This window comes from Macrosteles quadrilineatus, unplaced genomic scaffold (assembly GCF_028750875.1).
Source record: "Macrosteles quadrilineatus isolate MER2022 unplaced genomic scaffold, UCM_ALF_1.0 Scaffold_6__1_contigs__length_79288215, whole genome shotgun sequence".
Taxonomy (NCBI): domain Eukaryota; kingdom Metazoa; phylum Arthropoda; class Insecta; order Hemiptera; family Cicadellidae; genus Macrosteles; species Macrosteles quadrilineatus.
The window spans coordinates 51,738,661-51,764,952 of NW_026542599.1; the positions used below are offsets into that span (position 1 = coordinate 51,738,661).

The 26,292-nt window shown below is 34.9% G+C and overlaps 1 protein-coding gene across 1 annotated transcript in view; it reads left to right on the forward strand.

The window, feature by feature from the left end:
- The first annotated feature begins 2,247 nt into the window (after positions 1-2,247).
- LOC128996163 (uncharacterized) overlaps positions 2,248-26,292 on the forward strand; it is a 48,011-nt gene continuing 23,966 nt past the window's right edge. The window contains exons 1-4 of the mRNA XM_054421300.1: positions 2,248-2,363; positions 12,980-14,422; positions 16,022-16,646; positions 20,506-20,614. Of these exons, the coding sequence (XP_054277275.1) occupies positions 13,066-14,422; positions 16,022-16,646; positions 20,506-20,614 (2,091 nt within the window). The 5' untranslated portion in view covers positions 2,248-2,363; positions 12,980-13,065. The remainder of the gene's footprint in view (positions 2,364-12,979; positions 14,423-16,021; positions 16,647-20,505; positions 20,615-26,292) is intronic.

The window sequence follows — 26,292 nt, forward strand, 5'->3', positions numbered from 1 at the left end:
TTTACTATGTTATAGTGACACGAATAAAAAAATAACAGCCAAAACTTCATGCAATAACCCCATTACCACATACAATATGTTTACTAGTGTGAACTACGCTCTAGGCTTCACATTGAATGTGTTGCCCAAGCTTAGTAAATTAAAGCTAAAACACAGTTTTTTGTTACAGAGTCATTGATTCATTGATTGAGGTGCTGGTGAACTGATTGAAGACTTAAAAATGTTTTGCTATTAGTGTGAGGTGTGATAGTACGGACTGTTGTGATAAATTACCACTTTTTATGATTTACTTTATATGTTTTAAAATAAATGTTCTACATAAACTATAAAAATTGAATGATCATTAATTTACAATGCCGCTATTTCCAGCTGTAATAATTTTTTTATACTTCTTTTAATTATTTTTTTACTTTGTTTCTAAACATAAGTTCTGATGTAGTCAATGTTTGCATAATCCCAATGTGTGTAATCACTTGCACTTTCAAAAATATAAAATAGTAAACACAACAGCTTTCTATATACTACTAGCAGAGTACCCGTCCTTCGTAAGGGGTTGGCATATATAAGTATAAAGTGCTTATTGCAGGCTGCTCATTTTACTCAAGCTTTGCATTTTCAATGGGGCAGACACGGTTTGATGAAATTTGCTTCTTTAAATGAACGGCATACTATAGTATTACACATCTACCATAGCCACAATGTTCTACCACTTCACCTAAACAATAAAGAAAAATCATTTATTAAAAATTTGCAAAATATCACAAACTGTTCATGAAAATAAAAATATAAACAACTGTAAACAATCCTACTTTGACAGTTCTCATTGCGTATCACAGCTTTTTGTTGCTGCTTAGTTCAAATTAGCTGTTTTCATAAATGCAAAGAAAAAATAATAGTGCTGCACTCGTGCACTCTGTTGGTAAATCTTATAACTTTTTAATACTTTTGCATATCATAGTACCAACTTTTTTAGTTGAAACAGGTGATAAAATACTTTAATTCCCTTTAAATATGAAAACTCATAAGGTTAACATGGGGAACTACAGAGCCACTGGGGCGGAGCCCGAAAGGATTTTTGAGATTAGAATATGCCTATATGTTAATCAGGAATGTGAGCTATCATCATGCCAAATTTCAGCCCAATCCGTCCAGTAGTTAATGCGTGATTGAACTTCAAACACACACACAAATAAAAACAAACAAACACACAAACTTTCACATTTATAATATTAGTAAGATTGTTATTATTTATTGGTGTTTTTGTATTGCAATCGTTAAGTTGCATGCGTAGTTGCAGATGCATTGGTCTGTTTAAATGTATAAAGGAACTAAAATAAAGTCTGAAAATTCCAGACTAACATAAAGATTATTCAAACAAAGGAGGTTGAAGTATGTAAAAAATTCCTAAAACTCTAATTTGTCTAAGTTTAATTTGATACCAAATATCAAGTGTTGACCTTATTTCCTATATTTTCTCTGGATGGTACTTCAATTTATTTTATACTTAATTGCAACGATTCTGCTTCACTCAAATTCCAGGGCATGGACTGCAATCAACATCTGCCAACATCAAATTTGAGAAAATCTAAAAATTTGTTAACTCACTTGTATATACCGTATAAAATTTAAATACAACATGAAAAATAATAGGATTTCCTGGAATTTTCCAAAATGTTTGAGATCATTCTCAACATCCCAGGCAATTTCCTTGAATATACTCAGATCACTCAACAAAAATATTCTAAGAAAACTTTTATATAGAAATCTGGAGAACATTCTCAGAATATTCTGGAAAAGTACGGTACTCTGGAATATTCATGGTATATTCTGAACATATTAAGTTTAAATTATTAATTTTGTCAAGTCCCACAAAATAACTTGAAAAATACTAAAAACGATGTTTTTAGGGTAAAAAATGGGAAAGCCCAATTTTAAGTCCATTTCCACCGTCAGTATTAAAGTACCGAATACTTAAACTGCAACGGATGGGGGTGACAGAGATGACTGACTCAACTCAAGTCGACAAGACGTCAATCGTCATGGAGGTAGCTAACAGCAGAACTGAAACTGAACTGAACTAGTAAGTTATGACTCATGAGTCGACTCGTTGAAGACCAAATACAACTGAATTGGTTCTTTCTGGCGCATGCGCAGTAGGCTAGTCCAATTCCTGCCCTGAAACGCTCGCTGTAATTCGTGTTTGTGGTCTTCGTCTTGGTCAGATAGATCAGATCTGATCAAACAAAAGCGGAAATAGGATAAGTTTGTGGTTTAGTTTTGGTAATTCTCTCTCATCTCATTGGTGTAAAGTTAGTTATGCCAGAAATGTTAAAATGGAAAACTGGTGAATTATTTATAAAAACGTAAGTATGGTCAAGGCTTAACACGTTCGCTGCTACGGACGTTCCGGAACGTCAGCCGGGTCACGGCGCCAGGAGCTAAGAACGTTCCAGAACGTCACCGTTCATTGTTGTTTAACGTTGCTATGGATAAGCCAGCACGTCACAAGCGTTCTATATTTCTTTGCAGCTCGTGGGGACGTACTTTTCTGACAATAAAAAATATAGTTTCCCAAATCACCACCAGGGTCGTTTGGAACAGGGCTTTGTTTTACCTCTTTCCTGCTAGATAGCGACACTACTTTAACGACTGTAACCTGGGTAGTGCTGCTATCTATCAGAATCACTTAGTAATATATCCAAAGCCAGTTTTATTGCAGAACATTGCCATCCAGTATAACTACTGTTGTTTTTATTGTAATTCAGTGTATCGGTGGCAATGTCACGCAGCGGCCGAGCGTTAGTTCAGCAACTGGCGCCGTCCCGGCATCTAGCGCTCAGCAGCGAACGTGTTAAGTTTAACTTTTTTGCAATTTACCCTTAATGTTACTTAAAGTGTACCTACTAGCTGTTAGCCATGGGCTTCACCCCGTCTGACTACATACATACACTTAAGTATTACTAAAACTATTGATTGGTTAAGGCTGAAATAAACAAAACAGAATACAGTAATACAAACAAATAGTCACACCTGATTTTAATAAGTTAATAAATTGTAAGAATAATATACAAATAAGTACAGCTGAGGTAAGTAGGCCTAGGCCTATTTTTAACATTAGGTAGGCCTACCTAAGCCTAGGTATGGAAAGTTCCCTTTAGAAAGACAAGCGCCTAGGCAGCCATTGCAACTCCGAGGATCGTGGATCAGTACACCCCCCACAACCGCACCATGTCGTACGCTTCCGAATCATACCGGCGCATCAGCTAGCCTAAGTTAACTGTTCGCGAAAAATTGTTAACTTATCTCTCACTGTCGCGGTCAACACGTATCATTTGTAGGCTAGGTTAAATTTAAATTAAATTTAATTAAACTGTCATAACGCAACCAAACTTGCCGATGATGAAAAACTCGAATGAAGGATTAGCCTATACTAGGCTAGCCTAATCGAAAAAATAGTTCTGTTCTAAAAATAAAATTATAGGCTAAATGTCTCAAATTCAATTTTTTAATTATAAAATTAAACTGTCATAACCTAACCAAACCAACCAAACTTGCTGATATGAAAAAAATTTTGACAAAAAGTTAGTGCTACCAGCGGGATTTGAACCCGGCACCTTCTGATTATCAGTCCGACACGCTATCCACTACACCACTAAGGCTCATGACTCAGTTCGGTATCGTCGCGGTAATGGTTGACGTCACACCATCGGCACGGAGCGGTGGTGGGGGGTTTTCCGATCTGATCCACGATCCTCCGAGTTTTTTTTTTTTTTTTTTTTAAAGAGGTTGGCGGCCTCTTTTAACCTTGCATCTGCCCGTCCACATAGACTAAGCGCCCGTGCGTGGATCGTTTACAGCAAAGCAAGGAGTGAGCCGGTACAGTACAAAGGTGAACTGTACTGATAAAATGTTATCGGCAGTGACCAGGATCCGAACCCACGACATCGCTGCCTTGGGCCCGAAGTCCGCGACGCTACCAACTGAGCCACCGACTCACTACAAAAAACCACACACACAAAAAAAGTGGAGTCAGTTGCACTGGCTGTCTAGACGCTTAAGTTATTTTTAAAAGGAATTACGACCGGGCGACCTTAAATTTATGACATAGGCCCTAATGGATAGTTTTGAGCAAGGTTTCTCGTCAAGACGAACATTTTAAGTAGGCTATATGGTTTATGGGGGCGTGACTTGTAGTTTTCTTTAAAGTTCATGGTTACTTTGGGATTTAGGTCTAAGTTATAAGTTAAATGGATTTTGGCATTTAGGTAGAAATGTTGTCAATGTTGCAATTGAATCAGTTCAGTAACCAATAGCCTATGCCCACGAATACTTGAATGGAAACGGTCATAAAAATAAAAAAATTATGTTACTGGCCCGTTCCATTTAAGCAATGTTAACTAATGTTTACTAAGTTATCGGGCCAGATAGTAAACATTAGGTAGGTACCGTATTTAACATTGCTTAACTTAAGTGGAACATATAAACCATAATGTTAACTTAAGTTACTTAATGTTATTAGTATAGGATTCAGGCCAGCAGCGTCATTTGTTTATGATCCATACCAGCTATGTTAAAGTATTCGCTGCACTTTAGTTAACGTCTTACACTCGAAGCAGGGGCTCTTTACCCCTAAAATAAAGATAAGGTTAAGGTTAACTTCTCCTTGTCCCTCAAGGTCAGCCGGAGGAAATTTTCTCTAGGAGCAAAAATGATCCGATTTTGATGAAATTTAGTACAAACGCGTAAACCCACATTTATTAAAACAAATCCGCGAACCAACATGATCGGACTATGGGAACAGGGTTTGTTGGGTTTTTTGTGGTGTAGGCCTATAAAACGTTTTTCCCATTTTGACCATAAAAAAAAAAAAACACTGACCATTTTTAGAGTTTAAAAAGGAAATAATCTTTGTGTCTAATTAAAGCATTTTTATATGCTTAAGGTTGCGCTCTACCCGTCTGGCGCACACAAATGCAAGGATTTTAGTTCTTCCCGTTTGTTACTTAGCCCCCATTATAAACTAGATCTTTGGTGTCATATTTTTTGTTAAATATTATTGTAGTTTAGCCGTTTTTTTAAATTTTAAAAGAGACTAGAAACACTCACATGAGCTGGTATCTCTAGCTGCTGGAGGGTTTAAACAGTTTAATATTACAAGCACTTGAAGAATCGCTAAGAAAAAATAGCAGGTCACCCAGCTGTGGTCTCTAGCCATTCCAGCTCCGTCTGACAGTATCGTGCTAGTTCTTGCAATAAAAAATGAATTTAAAATGATTTAATATATTTAAACTAGGCCTAATCAAGAAAAAATTTAAAACTTCATGTGTAGACATTTTTTCATGAATTACCGTAATTTTCCCGTTGTTACAATTGCTAAACTTACATCTCACCTAAGTTAAGTTAAGTTTATATAAACTAAATTAACTTAATGTGTTTTTTTTTTGTTGATAAAAGATAAAGAACTTGTGTTATAAGTTAGGCCTATCACAACATATCCTTATATATAATTCTGTAAGACAAAATTTTTACCAGAAAATTGTGGACGTCTTGTAAGTCGCAGAAAAGTGGGAGAGGTCTTAAATTAAAGGTCTTGACCCCAGGGACTCGGGAAAAATAGCAGAATTCCCATAAAGTTGCCATAAAACGAGATATAACGTAAAATGTTCTCCATAAGAATAGCATTAGAAGCCATTTACTGCAGGTCTCTATTTACTTCAATACAGCTGATCGTGATTTATCATTAAGCCAGTGTGCAATATTAACATTTGGATTAATTATTTGTCAGTCAATTCTGCAATGTACTGTATGCTATATAAAACTAGGGATAACGTTACCTATTAATAATTAAGACTATTTAGTTACGTCTTAGAATGTTGAAATAAATTATGGTTAAGTTATTTAGAATGTATGGTATATAATAGTAAAGGAAGCATCCACATATAACAGTAAAACCTAGAGGTAGTTTCCGTTTCTTTACGTGTCTTAAACAAACCAAAAATATACATGTGAATGCTGATGAAAAGTAATTTCGTGATTGGTTTGTTTCGATAACTGGGTAATGGAACCCTAACCAGTCGCAAAAGAGTTAGGGATCAGCCGATGATTAGGTATATTTTGATCGATAGAATATGTAAGTCAATCGGCCCTTTACACTAATTGTAGTTTTTTTATGTAATTCAGAAACAAAATCGAGGGTTAAGTTTGATCAATGGGATGCCTTTACACTAATTTTGTTAAACCTTAATAAAAGGAGTATACAATTAGAAATATTAACTGGGTAGGGATGCTAATTTAGCGGTTTTGGCCAAGAACTAAGCTTACCCACCTTTATTTGCCTTTTTATATTTGACGAAAACAATTTCCAAAATTCTAATTGTTGAAGCCTTCTTTTATCACCACCAATCACAAAACCAAAGCTACCTTAATAAACCAGTATTTATTAACAAACAATTATATGTTTGCTGCCTTTAGCAGAGTTAAGCCTATGGGAGTGATTTAAATTATTTAATGAAAATAACATCAACAAAAGCAAACAAAGACAAACAACAAACTGTTTTTTGCACAAAAGAAGTGGTGTATGGGGATTGGGGATATTATGTTCTGACACATAGATAATATATTTCTGAGTTTGTTTGAATATTAAAATGATTTGTTTTATATTATCAAGCTTTTTAGGGACTTTTGTCCCTACAAGCCACTAGTTCAATTTTAATTTGTTAATTTACATGCCCGTAGTATATATAAAATAATAGTGTTAATAAACTATTAACATTTCATTTTTTGCCTTGCACTCTTTTACTTAGCTATGATAGCTGATCATATACAAAACAACACTTCTAATACCAACAGACGACATTTTTTTTTGTTAACTTCTAGGCCCGATTTTACCAAACACTTAAACCACCATTAAGCCTTGCCCTAACTGCAATTAGCTCATAACTGACGAAATTGGACTTCACCACTCGCCGTTAGAGCTAGTTTAGACTAAACCGTCGTTAGATAAAATAGACATCCCAAGAACAAAACAACCTGCACAGAAACGAAAAGATCACGTGGTTCGTGCTGGTACCATTCATTCAGGTGTGGCGTACCATTCAAACCTGCGCGGCTCGAAGCGGCCCAGGGTTCTTTTGTTTCTGGTATTACTATGACTATCCAATTTTGGCCGGTGAACATCTTAATCTGTCATTTAGTAAATATCAGCCGGCTTTAAGTTTTAAGTTGATATGGAAAGGCCCAATGCTAGAAGAGTATACCATAAGAATTACTTTTGAAAGTGATAGTAGCCTATATTGTTCTGTTCGTCAAACTAGGTGGATAAGAGGAAAGGTTAATGATTTAAGTTAACTAAGACTTGATATGAAATTATCAAAACTTTTTGCCTTTTTTTTAGGATATCCCACAAGGTTTTTAGTAAAGGTGTGTCTCTAGTAATTTAGTATCGGATATGTGATCATATCGCAAAAAACGGATTGGCGATTAAGAGCCACTCTTTTATCCCGACTGAAAAAGTGTTATTTTACCCACATTATCAAATTCCTTTTTTAATTGTTTGAAAAATAGACTTCCTTTTCCTGGTTTTGAGTAACCCTAACCCTACGGTCAAACAATTAATTAAGTACGGTCAGACGTAATTAAGGACAATAACCAAACCGAAATTGTAATTATTCTGGTAGTATTGACAGAAAATCATTATTTTAATGTTATCTTTATTAGGTCTCGTTCTTGTAACTCTTTTTGCCTCAAGTTTTCTCACTATTTCAAAATGTACCGTAAAAAGTTAGATTTTGAGTCTTGTCTTGACTTAACAGCAAAACTCAATCAATTTGTTCCTCAATTGCATCGGTTTTATCAAAATTGCTTTGTCATGTACTCATGATAATTATTTTGCTATTTATTCTTGTTTTCTGTTGTTATATTGTTCTTGTTGCTCAGAATATTTTGTATACTTGTAGTTGTAATCTTGCTGTATCCAGTTTTGTTTTCACTACCGGTACCGTACCTCATAAACACCGATTTATTTTCTAGGTTATGTTAACCTATTGCTCCTATAACAGCCCGGTATTATGACAGTTTACTGCCACTGCCGCCTGAATTTTACTCTAACCTCTCGTTTATAAAACCAGCGTTAGTTTTGACGCGTTTTCGTTGGTGAAATCAGATTTCCTTAACTGTGGTTTAAAACATCAGTTAGTTGTGTAACCAAAGATTAACGAAACCGTCGTTACCGTGAATTTGGTGAAATCGGGCCTAAGTTATATACACACGTAGTCCCAATCATATTATACCGTCAGACTTTTAAGTTGTAGTTCTAAGTTAGTTCTCCAGCTTCGTCTGACAGGACTTCTAGCGTGCTGGAGAACTAGCAAACTAAGTTAAAGCTACTGGATCTCGTGTGTCTGCGGCTTAATGGCTAGGGAGATTAAGGGGCTGCGGAGGGGGTATTGAACACTTTTTTCCTCTGACAATTTTGGAGTAAACGCCTATTTCACCCTAAAAGTTGTATTTGAAATCGCAAAAAGAGCTAAAAATCTACAATGGTTTTTGGTCAAACCTTTTTTCCTGTTTTTTTAAGCTAGGGTAAACTAAAACTGGTTTTTCCCAAAAAATTACAGTATTTATATTGAAATGTGTTAAACATACGACTTACAGTTAAGTTACACTGGCCTAACCTAAGATGAACCAACCTATCCTAACCAAATCTTACCTAGCCATACCTAACCCAACCAAAACTAGGCTTAGGCTTAGGTTAGGATTTTATTTCTCTTCAGTTTTATAGTTAAAGTAATTTGAATACTTAGGTTAGGTTAGTCAAAGTGGTTACTGAAAAGCCTACTTAGTCCTACAATCAAGTAGGCTTAAAACATTTTTAGGTTCTTTGGTATGATACAGAGGCTACCCTTAAACAGCGCGCTGCGGCGGCTGTGTTAGGTTGGGTTATCATAAATAGAAAGTATGACTCACCTGGTATGGTTCGATTTCTGACGAAATGAGGAAAGTCCTACAAACATGACAACCCAGCCTGATTTAACCGCAGCAGGCCTTTTTGGTTATTTTGCATCATAATTATATGAAAATATAATTTTTACATGATGTCTGAGATGTATATATAAACTTAGGCCTACCTTTTTTGTAATTTAAGTTAAGCCTAAATATTTAAGTTGCATGACACTTGTTTTGTTTATGCTGAAAACCCAAAAATAGATTATTTTGGGTGTTACTCACAAATTTTAGATGTAAAAGCCCCAAGCTAAATGTAGGCCTAATGACTCAGTCCCCTGATACATTTGTATTAAATGTTAAATCTATATAAATACTAAAATGTTATATTATTATTTTATGTTATATGTTATATATTAGTATGATTATGTTAATTTTTATATTAAATGTATTTTAAATTACTATTGGATTGGATTGCATTAATTTGTGTAAGCCTAGTACATAACCCATTATAAATACCCCCGCCGCAGCAAACCTGAAGACCAGGGCCGTATTTCCCTGACGGTGGACACAGCGGTTGCCGGGGGCCTCGGCCTAGAAGGGAACTTTGGGCCTCAAATCTTTTTTCTTGATAAATTTATTCCACCAATAATCTTTTTTGCGGGAGACGATGAAATCAGCGCCACTACAAACGATCTTCACTATTTTGCCGTTAACGTAGGAGTTGTCACTATTAAGCCGCCATCGCGAAAGATGTCCAGGATTTTTTTGCGACCCTGGGGGAGTCAAAGATTATGTCCCCAAAAACTCGGAAGATCTTCACAATTTCATCATGATCGAAAGAGACTAGGATGGCATCCATGCACTCGCGTAAGACACTATTTCTCCGTTGCCACAGACCACTTGCATGATTTCTCCGCGATCGGAGGAGACGAAGATGACGTTTCCGCAATCGTTCAAAAGGTTTACTATTTCTCCATGGGCAAAGGAGTTGTTCATGATTTTGTCGCGATCGGTGGAGAGGAAGATGATGTTTCCGCAATCGCACAAGATGATACCTCTTCCTCCGCCGCCACAGAACACTTTCATGATTCCGCCGCGATATGAGGATACAAAGATGAAGTCTTCGCCCTCAGGCAAGACGCAAACAATTTCCTTGCGGCCATAGGAGGTGTCTGGTCCCAACCTAAGACCCCTAAGTAATATATACAGGGTGGTAATAAAGTGCGAAGACAGTTAAATATTTTCTAAACGACAACAGATAAATCAATAAGATGTGGTACATCATCACCACACCTAAAAATCTACTTTTTTTAGGAAATAATGACAGTTGTTCAAAGATTCAAAATGGCAGATGGCTTTGACAATTGGCTTTGACAGAATGGCTTTGAACCGCCATTTTGCGCAGGATCAACCTTTTGAATTTGAAGTGCGGATTGCGGCATTGTATTTTACTAAAAAAAAGACCTTTCTTTCCATTTTAGATTTTCTCCTTGTGGGCCGACCCCCTGAAGAGTTATTGGATCACTGAATATGTGTTTAAATAAGGTATTATGCTCTGTAACTTTGTACCAAGTATTGTAGCACTATCTACATTATTTTTTTAAATATTTAACTGTCTTCGGACCTTATTACCACCCTGTATAAAAATAATAGACTTATTATTTTATTAGCTAGTCTCCTAGATCTTGTTGAAGATCAGATTGTAGAAAACAAAAGGCCAATTCATCGAGTTAAAGCAATACGACGAGTATTTCTTTTCTACCCTTAAGTTCCAACCTTCCGAAGAATCTGAATATAGATGTGCCTCACTGGTGCGAGCCGCTGGGGGCCTCTTCGATTCTCACATTTCCATCTTTGTATGTTTTGGCAAGTTTGTTATATGTAAAAGAAAACATTTCTCACTTTGAAAAGATATCTGATGTGCACAACTACTGTACTAGATCAAAAGATAATCTGTCTACACTAAGGCATAAGTATACAGCCACTCAAAATAGTTTTGAGTACCAAGGTGTTAAAATGTACAATTTCTTGCCTGCATCCATCAAAAACCTGTGTGTTTTAAAATTCAAACATGCTATAAAAACTACTCTAACCCAGGCTTGCCTGTATAAACATGAAGAGTACTTTGGTTTAGAGTTTTAGATATTTTAGTTGCCAGAGCCATCTTGATTGTTTTGTTTTTATTTTGACGATTGTCATGAACTTTGTACATAGTTTTAACGACAATAAATCATTTCATTTCATTTCATTTCATTAAATACGGACCTGCTGCAGACTAAGCAAATTTCCATTTACGTGCCTGGATTTCTACTAAAATATTGCCTGAAAATTGTCAGATTTATTTCCTACTAGCAGAGTACCCGTCCTTTAAAAGGGTTGGCATATAAATATAAAATGCTTATTGCAGTTATAAATTTCTTTGTGTTTTGCGCTTTGCGTTTGAAATGGGAGAGGACACGGTTTAAGAAAATTTGGTTCTTTTAATTTACGGTATGCTGTGGTATAGCACATCTACCATAGCCATATTGTTCTATCACTGAACCTAAACAATAATACCCCCGCCGCAGCAAATCTGCTGACCAAGCAAATTTCCATTTTGTCTCAATTGGTTTTCAATCAAATCTATTTAAATAACATTAGGTTTAACGAGTACCTAGGTTTCCTACTTTAAGGTGTGAGGTGTTTGGTTCGGGATAGTGTTACCTAGCCTAAACTTACCTCCGATTTGCTCGGACAACTCGAGATGTCCTGGGTGCGCTTGCCTATTACTTAATATTATTACTAAAATACGTGGCCTAGGTTTCCTACTTTAAGGTGTGAGGTGTTTGGTTCGGGATAGTGTTACCTAGCCCAAACTTACCTCCGATTTGCTCGGACAACTCGAGATGTCCTGGGTGCGCTTGCCTATTACTTGATATTATTACTAAAATACGTGGCCAGCTTCTAGGCCTAACAAAGGGAATCGCTTCTCAAATAAAGCCTAAAAATAATACTCTTGTAGTTAACAGAAATGTTGTAACTTGCAATAATAATATTAACAAAATAAAATGAGTCTGAACTTATTTGCTAATTCAACTCTTGGTTTCGAGATAATTAAATAAAATACTTTCGATTAAATAAAACGATGTAGGATACTGCGACGCTGCACTCGCAGTGCCGGCCAGGGAAATATAATCCACCAGTACACAGGTCGCTTATTGCACCGGGATCTCCTGCAAGGCATTGACTCATCGCAGGCCGAGACTATCAGCCCCATCAAAGATGTAACTGATGTCTCTGCGTGAGCCACGCCCGATGTACGCAGGTACCACCGGCTCTCCCTGTAATATGACATCAGTGAATTTGGCCACGTCCAGCTTTTTGGTTTTCCACCGAACGGGCACCTGCCAAGACACCCTAGCTTGTCTCTGATGATTTTCCAGGACATCGAAAATGATGTATTGGTGGTCACTGGCTGTATAATCCTCCAGGACTCTCCAGGCTCTTATTCTTGGCAAGAGGGACTCAGATGCAAGAGTGATGTCTGCGATCGTTCCCCTTCCGGGACAAAGAGTTCAACTGGTGGAGTCAGGACAAAGAATAAACTGAGGCCAGGGGATTGGTTTTTAATATAAGTCAATACTGGTATACTCTCTGAAAATATCACAATTATGGCAAAATATGTTTCAGTGACATCTTAACAAGGTGAAATGGATGCAAATTTCCTATTGCTAAGTGTTATATTACAGGTTAGATTAGACAAACTAATTAAATAAATGAGTTTCCTTAACTCCTGAAAAATAGTGTAGGTTGTTAAAACACTTGGAAATGTCCATTAAATTTGCTTTTAAAATAAATATATTAATTTATCCTTCACAATCATGAACTTTAAAAACATACTAGGCATACATAACAAAAGGCAGACTTAACACAATTAACTTTACAAAAAAGTTAACTTAATTATAGAAAGTTTCTTGGAACTGGTTGTTTGTAAGCCACAATACACCTGGAGTTTCTTGGAGTTGTGTTGATTATTGACCATTTTTGTATTTTCCAGGTTTCAAGCAGTTTTACTCCAAAAATGCTAATTGGTTTAAGACATCAAGTGAGACGTAAGGAAACAAGCCTTTTTAGCAATAAAAAATGCAACAAATTTCAGAAACCGGTTCTGAAATTGAAATTTTATTTGACAAATGTTCTGAGGCCCGCAAAAGTCTTGGTAAAATCTTGGAAAATCTAGTTAAAATTGAAAAGAAAGAGGAACATATTGTAGTTCCCAAACACTTAAGTGATGTAAAGTGCATCGATCTCGATGATGATAGTGATGATGATGTGGAGTGCTTGGGTTCATATCTACCATCAACCGAGATTCAGGAGCAGCAAAATGCAAATAAAATCGGACAAAATGCAAATTCAAGTTTAGTGGAAAAAGAGAAAAGTAGGTCTCCGAAGAAAGATGATATAACCATGGTGGAATCTGTAGTTTGTTCACAAACTATTGTACGTACTGAACTTAGTGCCACTTTTACTCAAGTGCCACCATCAAATCAGCAATCAAGCAGTGAATTAGAAAACACTTGTCAGAATTCAAAGCCCATAGTTCTGTGTGACAAGAATATAGTAGATCAATCCCATCACAATAATCATTGTGGAACACCTACTGACACAAGTTGTGAATCAATTTGTCTAGAAAGTCAAATGAGTACCATGACAAACAATCAAGAAGATAATACATCGTCTGTTACATCTCAATTGGAAAGGAAAGAAAGTAATATACATAGTCGTGAGTCAAATTCAGACTCAGAAGTATTAAATAGGCTTACTGGTCCTGAGGCTGATAGTTCAACCAACATTATTAACATTAGGCCTACAGTCCAAACAGAAAAGTCCCCTGAGAAGAGGATGAAAAGATTCATTTCTATTCCTGCTAAATTTCTGTCAGGCAGAACATTAACACAGGTTACTAATAAAACCGCCACTGGAAGCAGAATATTGAAGTTTGTTAACCCTAGATTCATTTTAAAGCCTTCAAAAGTTGACACGCCTGTGCAATCCAATATAGAAAATTCAACTGTTGTAACGCCTGTGCAATCTAGTCTGGACAATTTAACATTTGAGACTCCTGTGCAAAAATATCCGATGAATCAATTTGCAAAAACCAATTCTGCAACACCAACAGTTATAAACCTGCCAAAAAACCCAAATATTATACCAAGCAAAAAAGCACCCACACATCCACCTTCCATGCTTTTTTGGAATGCTTCATTTGGCAAAAAACTAGTTAAGTTAAAGGGCACAAAAGGATCCCAGCTAAAGAACAATTTGTCAAAGACTACAAATAACACTTTAGACAAAGCGTGTAGAATAAGGCCTCAAGAATATTTTTCAAAAAACAAACCTTCAAAGTCTACAAATAACACAAACTTAACTGCAGAGAAAGTGTCTAAAACAAGTATTTATTCTTTGATTAACAAAAACGCAAACTTGTACCCATCTGAAAGTAAGTACCTATATAAATAATTTTGAATAACCATTTCGCTCCATGACAAAATTCTTAAAATTTTGTTTTGTTAGGGAACAACCAATAAAAACATAATCGTTAAAGCTTAGTAGTTTACCACATAATTGCATTATCTTTCTTCAGTATTTTCTTTACAGACCCTGTTCAACAATCTTAAAATCCAGGTTTCATTAGAAGATACAAATCTTTGACAACTCAATTTATTCTAAAAACATTAACAATAAACAATGTAATTTGTATGATGTTTAATTTTACAATTACCCTCAATCTGAACTAATTTTGCAGAATTTTGATCAATGAAAACTACTCTTTTACTTTAAATGTATTGAATGAATATAAATTATACAAAATCATACAAGTAAAACAATTTTTTTTTATAAAAAATTATATTTAAATCTAAAAATGAACAAATTTAAACTTTTAAGGGCCCTTTGAAAGTACACAAACTATGAAAATCAATTGAATCAGTTTTTGCCATAATATAATTATTTCACAAATTTTACTTTCTTTATTGTTGCTAACATTTTTTACCGAAATAAACTAATAGGACAAGATTGCTAGACAAATTTTAAACATATTGATTTTCAGTATACTAACTATAACAATTATTACCTATTTGCAGTTTTAAAACAGTATTTTCACCCTATTATTTTATCATGGCCCGTTTATAATAGCTAAAAATATATTACCGCTGTAGCCGTGTGCTTTAGTGTACCTATCCACTACCATTCGACCCGGTTTCAAGTCGGACGATAAGTCTTATATTAGTAGCATGAAACGATTTAAAGGAAAGTCAATGCTTCCGCCAAGTAGGCCTATAAATCTTGTTCTCTGAGAAGGGATCAATCCTATTCATATCATCAGTTGAAAACGTACAAATCCTGATATGAAAAAAGTCTTTAAAAGTACAAGTGTTCTGAGAAGTACAAGTAGGCCATAGACACTTCTACACAAGCCTTAACTTAACATGTTGATTGTCTTGAGTCTAAGACTACCATGGTTTACCATTATCATTGGTAGTCATAAACACGTCCCCTATATGTTCAGCAACCCCTTGTTCCCTCACATCGTGTTGTGCACACAATTTCCTTAACGTTGATCACTGCCTTAAACAAAAGACCTACTGATAATAAAATGCAAAACTTTGTTAATATCATGCAAATGCTTATTAAATCCTCCAAACCCTCCCTTTCTTACCACCATTTTTTACACTCAAATATTTTACCCTATTCATGTCTGTTGCAATGGACTTTAATAGCAGTTCATGCCTTAGACCACATAAACCTAAACACACAATACGACTCATACTTAGCGGAAGCGTTGATTTTCATTCTCTTATTTTTTGGCTACAATGACAAAACCAGTTATCCAACACACGTAAAAATTGTCTAGAATATGAGCAAGTTAATAAAGAACATGGTACTGAGTGTCAGATTTTAGCTACCTTGCTCAGTCACGATAAGAGTTCAATTGTAGACTAATTTCACAGATAACACTTTTACATGACTGATAATATTTTGTGAACTAAGTATTAAATCTTGTATATCTCTAAATAATCTGGCTTGTTATGTTTTTTAGGAGTCAGCAAAAAAATAGCCCTAGCACAAGTCTCTGATATCAGTGAAAAAGAAAAACTGGAAAAACAAATGTGTCCTCAAAGTAAAAAATGTCCAGTTGGCAGTGAATTTCCCGATGAAGAAAACTATGTGTTCAAGCCTAATGAACCTTCAATTTCTACTTTACCACATGCCTATGTGCCTAGTACTTGCAAGGATGTGGTAGCAAAGCCCACTAATAAAAATTTGTCATTCAAACATCAGCCCCAGAATGCGTTCCAAGAAGTGTTATATTCTGATTTAGGACTTCTCAGATCTGAGTCCGAAACAGAAACCAACCAAACCAACTCAATTGAAAATAATAAAGATGAAACCTATATGCAACCAGTTGAAACCAACACAACGCAAGTAAACCAATTAACGTTTCATCCCGAAAACAATGTAAGCGGTAACACTACGTATGACCATGAACAGGGAATTTATGTGTCTTGCAATCCAGACAACACACTTGATCTAGCTCCAGTCGAGCCAGCAATGGTACCTTGTCCGCCATCTTCTACATTTGACACTGAACACTTAGTTGGTGTATTCAATAAACTTGTGGAAGACATCAGAACTTGCCTCTGCATTGATGCGGTCGGAAATATGTAAGTAGTGTATGTCCTCTAATGGTAATTCCTACCTATTTAGTTAAGGCATAATCATAGATGAAAATCTGGCATGGGATGATCATATTTTAATAATCTTATTAGAACAATATCCAGCAGTATTTACATGTGAGAAAAATTGCTCCATCATATAATATTGAAACGTTAAAGCAGTTTATTGTGCATTGATTCATTCACATATTGCCTATGGCATGTGTCTATGGATCTAGCATTGAAAATCATAGACAGAGTTTTGCTTGGCAAAAAAATTCATGAGGATAATGTTGAATTTAAGATCAACAGCCTCAGTAAGGCATGTCTTTAGTATACTTAAAATATTCACAGTCTACAGTCTTTTTTTTATTAATTATAATTGAATTTGTTTAGATGAATGATAAAACTGCAATCAGTGGCAATTTTTATAAATATAACACAATATACAAGATCACACCGATTCGTAGAGCAGCACAATTTGGAATTTTGCAAGAAAAACTTAGTTATTTAGAAAACAAATTTTTACACCACCCTCCAGAAACTGTAAAATTAGAGGAGAATCTAAATAAGTTTTTAAAATCAATGTTTTTTGTTTTGGACTACCCTGTACAATCACTGGTTTTAGCAATTCGTATAAGAAAAACTTATGTTGACACTATTTCATGTACAGTACCAATCTGTACATTTTATGATATAAAGAAGATGATGATGATGAATAGATCCACTTATCATAGTATTCCCTGTTATCAAATCAAATAGCTCGTAGCCTGAAAAATATTAAGTTTCATAGTTGTTTAGTCCTAATTGATTAATTGGTGATATAAATAAAAATAATACCTCAAAATAAAAGTGCCAAGAAATTGTAGTATTGCATTGAATTTTGTTGAGCGTTTTTCATGAGCCTACTAAAGGCTATACTGTACAAAACCAAGTCTTAATAAAACAATTGTTTGGCCTGGTACAAAAGAGGGCTGGTAAAAAATAAATACAATTTTAAATGTTATGCTTTTGACGGTGGTTCGGGAATACTTTGTTATATAGCCTACTTGTATTAATCTATTTGAAAATTCACAATAACTACTTCATATCAAATTGCCTAGTAATTGAAATGTTGTATTAAGAACATTTTTTAGCATTTATCATTAGCCTACTCTTGGCAATACAGTACAAACTAAATCTTGAGTAAACGTTGTTTTGCCAAAGTTGGTAGATTCAATATAAATACAATTTTAAACTTAATACTTTAGATGTTGATTCTGGAATTAATATTTTGTGAATTATCTTTTTTATTGCCTATGCTTTTAAGGCACCTAGTAGCTACAAGTCCTACCTAAAGAAGTAGCTACTAGCTACTTAGCTACATAGCTACTAGTTTGTAATAAATGTACATTTTGCTAAGAGAGTTTTCTGATTCTACTTTCATTATAATTGACACTACTGTCTTTTTTTACAAACTATTTACCCATGTCCCTGTTGTTGTTCAAAGTTTATTGTGGACATTTTCCATCACGATGGTAAAAAAACAATACACAACGTTTCGGGATCTGGAATCTGATCCCGTCTTCAGGTGAAAAAAACTTAACTAACACATTACAACTAACAATACACAAAAGCCCGACTTAAGTTGGAATACACTACAGAAGGTAGCAGTCAAAAAATATACACTGTATTACAGTTTAGTCATAATACAACATGCAAATAATAACCAATCACAAAACACTATAGTCTAATAAAAGGTGTAGTGTGAACAACTCACACAATGGAACACTAATAGCACCGTTCGCAATGACTCCACCAATGAGACTGAATCAACATGGCCGACCAATCGGAAACACGGAGACAACAGAAAAGGCGTCTGGTCCCTGGAAAAATAAAACCAACAAAATGGCAGAGCGATGTACGATGCCGCAAAAAGGGTGTTAATTCTGTTTATTCCTATCACAAGTTTTACTACGAGTTAACATAACGTGCGAATTTTGAGGATAACTTGTTATTTCCCTATTTATTGAACAATTAAGTTCCCTATCCTTTAGTTCCTGGTTCAAAATGGGTAGCCACAGTGGCCTAATTTCAACCGAAGACTGACTGATTGGATGGTCTGCTAATTTAATGTATGAGGCTTCAATGAGCTTACGTTTGAAAAAATGAGGTTCCTTATGGACAATTTTTGCCTCTTCAAAATTCATAGGATGATTTTCGGACCATCAATGATGAGCGATCTATACACAATTTCCATTAGGTCTGAATTGAAACTCCCTAAGATAAAACAAAAACATCCAATAAAATTCACAGTACACATAATTATAACGTTGGTGACCTGACATCATTAAACAAATCGTCCACACATATCCTTTATGTCAATTTCACTGCATCAATTGCTAAATAAATAAGTGTATTAAACAAAGAAAAGTAAACACAACAACATGTAGTTTGTTTTGTAAACAGCTGAGTAAAAAATTAAATAATATTCATTTGAACAAAACAACTGGTCACATGTTGAAGGAATTTAAAAAGTAAACACGCTAGTAAAGCTAGTGACGTAATTAATTGTCTATGTTTATTATCAATTCCGTTGTCAGTGCTAATATACTTGATAATCAAACCACCCTCATTGAATCAATGTACATCGTAATTCCCCATATTCGTTTATTTAAACTATAAAATATTCAGCGCCTCCAAACGTAACCATAACTAAACACACGCCAAACAACTTTTTAGATTTCATAAAAGGATGGTTAGTCTAATTGCAGTATCCTAGGTCAATGTTGACATTGTGTTCAATCAATGTCAATCAATGCTCGAGCACGGACTTGCAGTCCATTCGGGGGAATACTATTCTTACCCTGATAATGTATTCCTGTATTTATATATGTGAATAAAGTGATTTTTGATTTGATTTTGATTTGAATCTATGTCATTCATCTTTATAATCTTTGGATAAACCTGAGGGTGTGGTGGTAATTTAAAATCGCATTCCTGAGGATTCTTGATCTCCATCTTTATGACATCAATATTTCTGGGCCTAATCCAAACAAAGTTCAAGCATTCAAAAACATTGATTGTAAACATTTACCTTTTTCCTATAATCAATGACAAAATCAGAGTAAATATCCTCATAGTTCTATAGGGCATTTTTATAATTAACCAGCTGTTAGTTAAAACAAATTATATTGCACTAAAACAAACCGAAGATTACAAAAATTACTTAAAAAAATAATTTGAACATTCTAGTATTTTACTATGTATATTTAAATAATCCGCCATCCTCTTATCGAAGGATTGAACGTATCAATGATTAGCATTACACATAGTATAAATAAGTCAACCCTTAGTATGTCTTTTAATTTGATCCAAATGCTGAATTTGTGTTACAAACGCTGAATGTTTACAGCTGTTATGTTAAGCAAATGATATTATACCAAAAGCTAGTTTACAATCTTAGCGTCGGCTGCTAGACTTTTCAAAAATAAAAGTTAATTTCTAAATAACTTGGACCCTAAACTAAAATTATGGCTTCGACATTCCCTAGTTCTCAAAATTATCTTTCTTTCAACACAAAAAACATGAAAATCCGTCGAGTGGTTGATTCAGAATCGTGAAATAAAAAAACCCTGTTACTTTTTAATATTATAGATAGTCAGTGCTAGTTTTTCAGCGGAATGCGGCAGAATGGTGTTCCGGTACCTCTCTTTCGGAAAGATAAAAATATTGTCATACATTGGTAGGCCCTACATAAATAGGTACTAATCACATGAAATAGGTTACAGTTCCGGCACCTTATTTTTTACAAACTGAGCACTGGATATAGTTATGGTAGTTTATATGATTTAAAATTAGTTTAACTAAAATGAACAATATTTTGCAGGCCAATCCACCAAGCAGTTCTGGATAGTGACATAGTTAAACTGAAAACTCAGTGTATTGTATTGAGGACTATTGGATCTCATATAAACCACATAAACTTGAGGCACGAGGTAAGTTCCTTAATTGCATATCAGTAAAAAAATATATATAACTGCAGATAATGTACTTTACTAAGAACCATTCAGTTTTGTTTATTATTTTTACATTACATTTCATAGCCTAAGAGAGCTGAACCAACAGAAGTAGACTTCTCATCAGTGGCTACCGATGAGGTGGGGCGAGGGGGGGGGTGGCGTTTATGAAATTTGGTATAAACATGTATACCTACATTTATTTGGATGAGTTTGTGAACCAGCATGATCGGACCATTGGAACGGGGGTGAGAAGTCTTTCATGGGGTAAAAATTGGTTTTTCTCATTTTTTACTCTTAAAACATAAAATTTTGCAATTTCTTTCCAAACCATTAGAGCTTAAAAAACAAATAATTGAAGCGTTATTATGCGCCTAATGTTTACGGAGAAAATTCCCCAAAAAATTTAAATTTAAAATTCAATTCCCATGTCATTCTTATGGAAAATAATCTAACCTGTTAATAAACTGTTGTTGTTTGCTTGTTTATGAGCATATTTCGATCACATTCGGAAAATGCATTTATTTCATACTAAAATATTAACATGTTTACCATGATAATAAGAGGAGAATAACACAAGAAAACTGTTGTAGTTTGCTTGTTTATGTATTATACTAGTAGAGTACCTGTCCTTCGTACGGGGTTGGCGTATAAGTATATAATGTTTATTGCAGTTATAAGCTTGGCTTTGCGTTTGCAATGGGAGAGGACACAGTTTAAGAAAATTTGGTCTTTTAATTTACAGTATGCTATAATATAGCACATCTGCCATAGCCATAATGTTCTACCACTGCACCTAAACCATAAAAAAAGTAAATGTCTCATTGTATATCACAGCTTTTTGTTGCTAGTTGGTTCAAATTAGCTGTTGTCATCTTACTATCTTACTTCTTAATAATATTATAAATGTGAAAGTTTGTGTGTTTGTTTGTTTGTTTGAAGTTCAATCACGCAATAACTACTGGACCGATTGGGCTGAAATTTGGCATGATGATAGCTAACATTCTCGATTAGCATATAGGCCTATTCTTATCTCAAAATTCCTTTTGGGCACCCACCCAGTGGCTCTGTAATTCCCCATGTTAACCTTATGAGCATTCATATTTAAAGGGAATTAAAGAATTTAGTCAGCTGTTTCAACTTTACAAGTTGGTTTTATAATATGCAATAGCATATAAGTTTTCCCAACAGGGTGCAGCACTATTATTATAATTTGTTTTTGCATATATGCATTGACTCAATTATATATGACAACAGCTAATTGGAACTAAGCAGCAACCAAAAGCTGTGATACACAATGAGAACTGTCAAGTCGGATCGTTTACAGTTAGTTTTATGTTTTTTTTATTTAACGAATAATTTGTGATATGTTTGTTGTTTCCCATGTAGCACAGATGGTTGGGCCAACGTTGGTAAATTGTGGAGCCACACAGTTGGCCAACGGTAGAAATGTCACCTCTTTAAACTGTTTTCCAGCCAACCATTGTCCAACCGTTTTATTTCACACTAAATAATAAAGATTTAGTACGAAAAGCATAATTATTAGTTAAGTAAATTGATTAAATAGTTCATAAAAACAAATTTTGAAAAAAAAAACTAGAACAAAATTTTTTGGCCCAGACGGGTCTCGAACCCGGGTCCTTCGACTTATGAGCCTCTTACCTTACCACTGAGCTATCTGTGATTGTTGATATAGAGAGTTTTCAAGTGGTGAAAGAGTAGCCGACAGTTGCAATGGTCGCAATACTTCAAACATTTTTGATACTACACAGTATAATATGATTCTGTTAATCTGTTAAGGCATCATTAAGTAGTTATTTTTTTTGGAGTTAGAGAGGATACTGGTATTTGAAAATAGATTAATTAATTACCGTTAGATTATTAATGCTATTATAATTGCCTGTTATATGATTAATTACTCTTTCCCCTTAAATTGTTGCAAATAAGTTAAAGAATATTAATTTAAAAAATATTTGCATTATTATAATTATTAAAATTCATTGTTGTAGCCCCGGAACTGTAATATGTAAAATATCTGGTTTTACAATACCTTTATCAGTTCCAAAAACTTTTGCAAACTTTTGGAACTGATAAAGGTATTGTAAAACCAGATATTTTATTATAATTATGTTGTGAAAGCTAGACCCAGAGAATGAAAGTCGTGTAAACTCAACTATGGACCATCGTTAGTCCAACAAAAGTATCTTTTGTTGGTCCAACGGAGTGAAAAACTGTTGGACAACGGTTGGCTTGATGTATGATACCCAGCAATGCATATTAATGTATTTCATTAACAATGAACCAATGTTGGTCCACAATTGTAAATATTGGTTGGCCCAACTACGAGATATACAGTTGGACAACGGTTGGTTGGTTGTGGAAGCTCCAACCAACCATCGACCAACTGTCCCACAGTTGGCCAACGTTGGCCCAACCATCTGTGCTACATGGGTTGTGATATGTTTGTGAATGTTTGATAATCTATTTTTTTCTATTGTTTAGGTACAGTGGTAGAACATTATGGCTTGTAATGGGAATAACATATTAGTAAACATTATCAAAATGTCGAATATTGCCACAATGCAAAATAAATTATATTTGCCTCGGATAAACCCACAAAGAAGGTTCGACCCTTATAGTAACACTAAAATTTGCCTGGTGGCAAGGAAATATCTCAGGAGGTGAAAATGTTAACCACACCTAGTAAATAATCGATATTTATTACATTATCATTACAACTGCGGCATACATTAAAAGGTGTTTTTTTAAACGATATTCAATCACAATGATTTACAGTTTGTCGGAACGTGCTCCTTTCTCACGCCAAATCTACACATACGCACTACACACCTCATAGGCGAATCGTAGCACTTTAGCACACATACTGCGATATCTCAAGTAACAGATACGTAATGAATCGGTACATTTACAGAATGGACGATAAACTGGATTTCGTGGGTAATGAGACAGATGCCCCTCCCAATATCCTATAAAATCATTTTTTAGAAATTATGTCGCATGAGACAAGTGCCCCTTACGACTTAATACGTGAATTAATCTGAAGGCGGGTATAATTAACATGGATATATTACCGACGTGCGAGACATGTGCCTCACACGGATTAACACGTAAAAACACCCAAAAAGCCACCACACTTCCAAATACAAAATACAGAGTACAATTATCTCAAAAAATGCTCAAACGTACGGTGATATCGCCATGCGAGATACGTACCCCACACAGAATATTACGTGTAACGTAACATTTTATCTACACTCTTCGTAGGACTTTAAAATACAAATATAAGATCACAATTCAAAATGGGACTTTAAATTGGAGAATAAACGATAAAATAACACTCTGTGTAAATGTATCGCCATGCGAGATATGTACCCCACACGGAATACTACACACACAACGTAATATATTATCTACACACTTAGTAAGACTTTAAAATATAAGGGATAAAATTCTTAGGGGGCTCTAAATTGGAGAATAAAGGATAAAATAACACTCTCCGAAAAAGAACATACTTTATCCTCCCTTAACCTACAGAACAACAAAATGGTACACTCTGAAATAATATTCTACTAACTTTTCACTTTTTATAAAAAAATCTCAACCAAAATGATTTATTATTTGAAATTTAGAGGGCCTTTTATAATCGAACCGACGAGACATATGCCTCCGCTAGATTATATCCAATCCTGTACAATTTTGAAATGGATTTAGAGTCTCGAGGTGAGAGACATTTGCCTCTAACGGAGAGTAAGAACGTTAAATACTTTATGATCTCAATACTGGAAAATTTAATTCGAGACAAACTTTGAAAACTTGAGATTGAAATCTGAGATTGTTAAAGAATCAACAACTTTTGACTTTTGGAGGGACACTTACCCATTTGGAAATATGCCCCGCTCGGTAACCAGCGACACAACACTTACTTACACAACATACAAATATTAATCACTCGACAGCTTGACGGTACGGCACTGAATGTCCTCTGGTCACCTCCTAGAGCTCCTTCCCCTCTCAAGGTTGTGGTGGGGGGGTAGCTATATAATGGTGGCGCATGGTAATACTTAGGCCCGGGACCGATATACTTTTACATTTTGATGTCCCCAGAGGCCAAAAACACCATTCGTTCAAATTTTTATATGTGTGTGTATATATATATATATCTATATATATAAAAGGCAAAGCCCTCACTGACTCACTCACTCACTCACTCATCACTAATTCTCCCACTTCCCATTTACCTAGAAGGCTGAAATTCGGTACACCGATTCTTTGGGCATTAAATAGGAAAACTAATTAGTTTTTATTCTGATCGGGCTTTCGGGCTCCGCCCCAGTGGCTCTGGAGTTTCCCATGTTAACCTTATGAGTACTCATGTATTTAAATGGAATTAAAGAATCTTAACAGTTGTTTCAATTAAACAAGTTGGTTCTGTTCTATGATGTTCAATAGCATTTAAGTTACAAGGATTACCAACAGGGTGCAGCACTATTATTTTTTTAAATTTATGACACAGCTAATTTGCAACCAAAAGGCAAGTGAGCGTAGCGAAAGAACTTAAACCTGGAGGCGAGTTAGCATAGCGAACGAGTTAACCTGAAGGCAAGTGAGCGCAGCGAACGAGCTCCAACCTAAAGGTGAGTGAGCGTAGCGAACGAACTTCAACCAGGACGTGATCAAGCCATGCGAACGAGCTCATCTTGAAAATTAAGAAGTTAAACGGGGCAAAGCCCGCGGGTACAGCTAGTATATATATATATGTGTGTCCGTGAACACGATAAATTCAGTAATTTTTATCCAATTTTGATTAAATTTAGTTTGAAGGTGTAAGGCAGGATAAACTTGAATGAGTTTGGGAAACTGCATGATCGGAACATGGGAACAGGGTTTTATGGGGTAAAAAATTGGTTTTTCTTATTTTTGACCCTCAAAACATAAAATTTCCCAATTTCTCTCTATACCTTCTTAAAGAGCTTTAAAAAACAAATAATTCAGTATGTCGAAGTGTTTTTTACGGTTATTGGTTACGGAGAAAACTCAAAAAATTTTAAATTTAAAATTCCCATGTTATTCTTATGGAAAATATTATAAGATGTTGTAGTTGGCTTGTTTATGGATATCTTTTAACAAAACTTGGCAAATTTATTGTTTTGATACTAAGCTATAATTATTTTACTTAAAAACACACTTTATTAGTTTCCTTGTAGCAGCAAACCTAGGTACTCGTTAAACCTAATGTTATTTAAATAGATTGAAAATCATTTCAGGCAAATGGAAATTGGCTTGGACAGCAGGATTGCTGCGTCAGGGGGATTTAAAAAAAACCTGGTTTTGATTGAAATTAGTATGTGATAATCCTTATAATTCTGAACAACATTGTGCAACCTACCATTGCTTTTAAAATTGTGGTCTAAAAGTTATTTTAACTGTTATTTTCCCCATAAAAACCCATGAAAAAACGGGAAAAAGGATTTTTTGAAAAATTACATTTTGATTTAAATTTGTCTGATATTATCCTTATAATTCTAATCAAAATAGTGCCATTCCTGTAAAAATTACGGTTCAAAAGCTAGTGAAACTTTTGTGATTTTACCAATTAAATACCATAGTTAGATTCTCTCATCGCTTAGCCATGATAA